Source organism: Ranitomeya imitator, chromosome 1, assembly GCF_032444005.1.
Source record: "Ranitomeya imitator isolate aRanImi1 chromosome 1, aRanImi1.pri, whole genome shotgun sequence".
In the NCBI taxonomy this organism is placed as follows: Eukaryota; Metazoa; Chordata; class Amphibia; order Anura; family Dendrobatidae; genus Ranitomeya; species Ranitomeya imitator.
The window spans coordinates 664575113-664581112 of NC_091282.1; the positions used below are offsets into that span (position 1 = coordinate 664575113).

The following is a 6000-nucleotide window of genomic DNA, read 5'->3' on the forward strand; positions in this document are numbered from 1 at the left end:
CTCCTTGCGGAGAGTGACATGTCAACCCTGATATGTCAATGATATGGAGACTTTTAAGCCACAATTCTCCTCTGGGAAATATGCAAATTGCCTCTTCAGAGCGTAAGAGGACTAGAACTCTACTACCCTGAAACATAGTATATGCAAATTGACATGCTGGTTTTGTTTTTTATCCTAAGTCATGTGACAAGGCTCCTTAGAGAGTCGATATTGACTCTTAGGATTACTACTTCCTATAGGTGGCGCTGGAGTTCTAGTCCTCTTCCTCTTTGAAGAGACAATTTGGATATTAGTGGGATATCCTAATGGAAATAGCTTTATGTGTGTACTGCCATCTAGTGGCTGAGATTGGTAGCAAATTGAAATTCCAAGCCACAGCAATATTTTATCTATAGGTATTCGTTACTAATAACGATACTTACAACTTTTACAAAACTGCTTTTGTATTCAGCTCCTTTCCAGAATCAAGACCCAGAGCAATCAGTTCTGACATGGCATACAACTATTTCATTAGTCTGGTCCCCTTCTTTACTACGGGCTCAAAAGCTGAGGCCTCCTCTTTCCCAGCAGAGATTGTTGTTCAGCCATCACCTGCCTCTAACAGCAGTGGATGAAGCTGAGCTGTTGGGCTCGGACAGCTGCATTTAATGCAAACCAAAGGGCACGCCACTCCGCGTGACTATTGCCCTCCGCCTTGTGACTTCATGGTGCTGATGGGTTGCAATCTCAGCCAGGGCAGTACTGAAGACCCCATCCGCCCATGGCTCTCATAACGGGGCTCCTGTCTTGACCAGCTTGTGTCTGACATTCATAGGAGACTGTGATTTTTACTGCAATACAATAGTTTCAGATGATCACAGGTTCCCTAAGCTGGCTAAAAAAATTTTGGGATCATTTCCCTGTTACCGCCATTAAATAATGACAAAAATAAAAGTCCAAACTGTCAGAATCTAAAATGGGATTAACCCGATTGGTAAAGAGGGGTGAAAAAAAGAATCTAAACAGAATTGTATTTTTCTTTTTGATCACCGCAACACTACAAAATACGCTGACACAAATTGACTTACTAATTAAGTAGTCATAAGAAGTGAACCATAGTATAAAAAAATACAGGTTTTTATTAAACATCTTTAAAATACATATGATAAAAATATGAAAAAACACAAATGTCCAATAGGAGGGGCACTCACAATGGTATCATGGCTAAACAATTCCAAGATGGTAAATATACAGCTCTAGAATGTCAGTTAAGTAATTTCCCATTTGTGTTCGTGTACTGTCGAAGTGCCAGGGAAGACTCGGGGACGTTTTTCTTGATAATGCTACAAAATAAAGGTTTCCGCTCATTGAAGACCAGGAAAAAACAAAAATGCAGAATAGCTCGGCTGGGAAGGGTTATTACCATCACTATAATATTGATGTAATTTGGGGTCTCTTGTAACGTAAGCGCTCAATTACAAATTGCAATGTAGATTTATTGGACTTCTTCAATTTGCAGATATGTCATCGTCGGCCTGAACTGGCTGCAGGCGGTTGTGAAGAAATGGTGGACACAGCTGTCCACGAGTTCAGAAGATACATCGGATGTGTAAGTTGTGGTCCTACTCTGGGAGGTCTGCGGTGCTCTGGCAGGACACTAATAAATGATTCACACCTCACTGCATTCCACATAAGTGCATGAGTATATAGATTCCGTGTACTGATCCCACATATGTTATGGCTGTGTGTAAATGGCGACACATGACTGACCACCCTCCGCTAACTCGCTACTACTCTGTTTTCAGAAATATCCTGATACTAAAACGGCAACTAAGTGGAATGTGGCAGCAAGAAAGTCACCTTGCGTCGGTACCAGGCTATACTGGCAACATTGCCAAGGTAAAGGTTTCCTGTCATTATCGTGCACACACTTGGCAGACTGTTAGGGCATCCATCTTTCCTCATGGGGGCCAGGACCGTGGCTCTTATTATGATTATTAGAGTAACATAGACATGCACTCGCAGCTTAAAGGGAAGGCACAGTGTTTGTAGATCATTAATAAATCAATGTAGTGTACCATAACATGCTGTTATAACCAAGTTTTGATTGCATTTGAAACATATTTTGTGTGTTATAGGAGGTTAAAGAAGGCACTGGGGGCTGACATCTTGTTTTCACAGTAGCAGCATGAGACTATCAGTGTCATAATACAGCACCCCATGGTCATAGGAGATAAGATGGATGCTGACCCTATCGTAATAGAACTGTCACTGCTGTGAACTGGGCACACCTCTGTGGGCTGCATAATTCACAGTAGTGGGAGTGTTCTGCTGCCATATTCATGGAGCCCTCGGATCTGCTAACATAAGCAGTACTGCTTCCAGCTGAACAGACCCTAGATTGACGGCTGATGGGAATAAAATTCAGGAGAAAAGTACCGGCAGAATAGCAGAGACATCAAAGAGGAAGAATGTACCATTAGCATTATGGGAACAGGAGCTGTCAGCTGTTGGGCAGGAGTTGTGATTCGTCCCTCAGTACGGTAAGATGGAGCAGCGGGTCTGCAGTGAATGGCCAGGCATTGTGGAGGGGGGTGAGAGAATCATGTAGTCTGGGTGAGAGAGACGGTAACTGTTGGTGATAGCAGATCACAGGGCAGTCACTCACAAAATGGCACTGCCCTGTGATGCTACTCTTCATTCTGCCCCAGGGATATTAGACCACCCAAAAGGGGAGGGAAATGGTGATGTCAGCAGTTACTGCCCCAATTTTGCTGCTAACAGTAAAGCTGGTAAGTCTTACTATAGCTGCTTGAGGTCTAAAACGGAAAATGCTCCCCCTAGTGGTAAATTTATATATTTGTAAGAAAATCTACTATATAATTGTCTAAGGGCCATTTCCATCTTTGTCTGTCACGGATATTCTTTGGTCGCGGCCTCTGTCATGGAAATCCAAGTTGCTGATTGGTCGCCGCAAAACAGCCACGACCAATCAGCGACGGGCAAAGTCCGGCGGCAAAATGGCCGCTCCTTCCTCCCCGCAGTCAGTGTCCGCTCCATGGTGTAACACACTCCATTAACGCAGCTTTTAACCCTGTGTAACCAACTTTTTACTATTGATGATGTGTTTGCAGCATCAATAGTAAAAAGATCTAATGTTACAAATAATAATAATAAAAAAAAAAAGTTATTCTCATCCTCTGACGTGCGCGGTGTCCTCGGCAGGTTCCGGTGCCAAGGATGCTATGCAAGAAGGACCTGCCATGACGTCACGGTCATGTGACTGCGACGTCATCACAGGTCCTGCGCTCATACCAACCCTGGGACCGGAAGCTGTCGCGTGCACCGCACACAGGCGCCAGGACTACAAGGGGCCCTCGGAAGGTGAGTATATGTTTATTTTTAATTTTAAGTCTTTTTTTTTTTAACCGCGCGTATAGTGCCCACATTGCTATATACTGCGTGGGCTGCAGTATATACTACATGGCTGCTATGTACTACGTGGGCAGTGTCATATACTACGTGGGCAGTGTCATATACTACGTGGGCAGTGTCATATACTATGTGGGCTGTGTTATATACTGTTTGGGCTGTGTTATATACTGCGTGGCCACTGTTATATACTGCGTGGCCACTGTTATATACTGCGTGGCCACTGTTATATACTGCGTGGCCACTGTTATATACTGCGTGGCCACTGTTATATACTGCGTGGCCACTGTTATATACTGCGTGGCCTGTATTAACGCATCGGGTATTCAAGAATATGTCGTGGCCTGTGCTATATACTATGTGGCTGCTATATACAGAGATATTCTAGAATACCCGATGCATTAGGATTGGGCCACCATCTAGTATATAATATTTTTCATATAGAAATGTTTGCAAGAAGTGCAAACATTGCATAAATACATTTCAATTGCTATATTAAGCTTCATTTCACAAAAAACAAACTACAAGAAAACTGGTGGCACCTTCCCTTTAAAGACTTCAGTTTTCCTGCTCAAACCATGTCATGTAGGGCATATATTAAGTTTCAACCTTATCACCTATCCATAAGTCCTAACTGGGACCCCCACTAATACCAGATCAGCTGTCCAGCATGCCCACCCACACTTTATTCATTCTCCGAGATGGCTGATCCCAGTTCTCAGCTGGCAGTCCCATAGCAAATGGAGTGATGGTGCCCCTGTTTGACCGCTGGTCCCTTGAGGTGATGCTCTGCGAGCTCCATTCTTGGGATCAGGGTGGATGAGTTTAAAGGGGTTGGGCAAGTGAAATGGTAACAATGAGCTCTACTCGCCCATCACTGCCTCTGTCGCTACCCTATCTTTGCTGACAGGCTGCAGGGGTGACCTCATAACTTCAGCACCAAGTCGCCACTGCAGACGGTTGCTTGGTTTAGTGGTCAAGATGATAAAGGTGACATGGGGCTGCTAAGCCCAGTGATTGACTGCAGCAGTCAAAAGTGCGATATAGTCATGGCCTCATTGCTGCAGCCTGTCAATGAAGACCAAAGGAATCACAGGAGCAGCAATGGGAGACTATAACTAATATTGTCATATAGAATAATGGAAACCCCCTGAGGAGGCAATGTAAGTAGTATGAAATATCAGAACCAGAAGAGTGGCCCCGTAGGTGACAGGCTGTAGTCATCTATGTGAATAGAATTTTCTAATTCTCTGTTTTGTCCTAGGACTTGAATGGCTACTTGTCACAGCTCCATTGATAACGAGGCGTCAATGAATATCCGGCATATGTTTTGGGACTTCATGAGACGGTAGACTTCTGAGGACCTTTTCAGAATAATTCTGCTGCAAGAATAAACTCTTAAAACCACTAAATCGCCAGAGAACTTTGTCTCCAAAACGCTCGCTCATGATGCCACCACTGACAAGGTGGCGTCTGTCTGCTTCATATTGAAGTAGTCTTCTTTCTGGATAGTGTTTGGTTTTTTTGTTTTTCTGACTGAGGAATTGTTTACTTAGCACTCCTGCGTGACACAGACATTGCAAGGGTCACTTGTCCTCGCCTGAGGGGCAGAGGAGATGAGAAAAAAACAAAAAAAACTTGAAGTTTGGAAGTGTCGCATCATCACGGATCCGTGATCAAGATCCAAGAGAAACTGACATTGGAGAAATGCACTACTGTGTGTGTCTGTGAGGTCGTGCAAAACGCTGTGCCTAAAACTGAGACATTTTAACCCTGGACACTGGATATTGGAGCCGTTTTGTTTATTTTGTTATATTATTTGAAATCCTAATATTAAAAACGTTTTTGCAATAGAATTACATGTAGATCTGTGGTAGTTCAGATCTATTCTGCAATGCAAACCTAGTTACGATATGGGAATTTGGAGCCATTATGGAATATGCTATGAAGGGGCACATACAAGTGCTTTTCACTAAATTAGAATATCATCAAAAGGTTAATTGATTTCAGTTCTTCAATACAAAAAGTGAAACTGATATATAGTCATTACAGTGATCTATTTCAAGTGTTTATTTCTGTTAATGTTGATGACTATGGCTTACAGCCAATGAAAACATTGGCACCTGTCCACACTGACAAAATTACCAATACCTGGTTTAAAAACAGCACCCCTATGCTTGATTGGCCAGCAAACTCGCCTGACCTTAACCCCATAAAGAATCTATGGCATATTGTCATGAGGAAGATGAGACACCAGACCCAACAATGTAGACGAGCTGAATGCTGCTATCAAAGCAACCAGGGCTTCCATAACACCTCAGCAGTGCCACAGGCTGATCGCCTCCATGCCACGCCACATTGATGCAGTAATTGATGCAAAAGGAGCCCAGACCAAGTATTGAGTGCATTTACTAAACATACATTTCAGCAGCCCAACATTTCGGATTTTAAAATAATTTTTCAAGCTGTTATAAAGTATTCTAATTTACTGAAATAATGACTTTTGGGTTTTCATTGGCCGTAAGCCATAATCATCAACATTACCAGAAATAAACACTTGAAGTAGATCACTCTGATTGTAATGACTAT

The 6000-nt window shown here is 43.0% G+C and overlaps 1 protein-coding gene across 2 annotated transcripts in view; it reads left to right on the top strand.

Moving 5' to 3' along the window:
• The window catches only part of KATNBL1 (katanin regulatory subunit B1 like 1), a 28924-nt gene extending 23657 nt beyond the window's left edge, over positions 1 to 5267 (top strand). For both annotated transcript variants that reach the window (XM_069728991.1, XM_069728993.1), the window contains exons 8-10: positions 1499 to 1588; positions 1785 to 1878; positions 4676 to 5267. In XM_069728991.1, coding sequence (XP_069585092.1) covers positions 1499 to 1588; positions 1785 to 1878; positions 4676 to 4708 — 217 coding nt within the window. In that variant the 3' untranslated portion in view covers positions 4709 to 5267. The remainder of the gene's footprint in view (positions 1 to 1498; positions 1589 to 1784; positions 1879 to 4675) is intronic.
• The last annotated feature ends 733 nt before the right edge of the window (positions 5268 to 6000 follow it).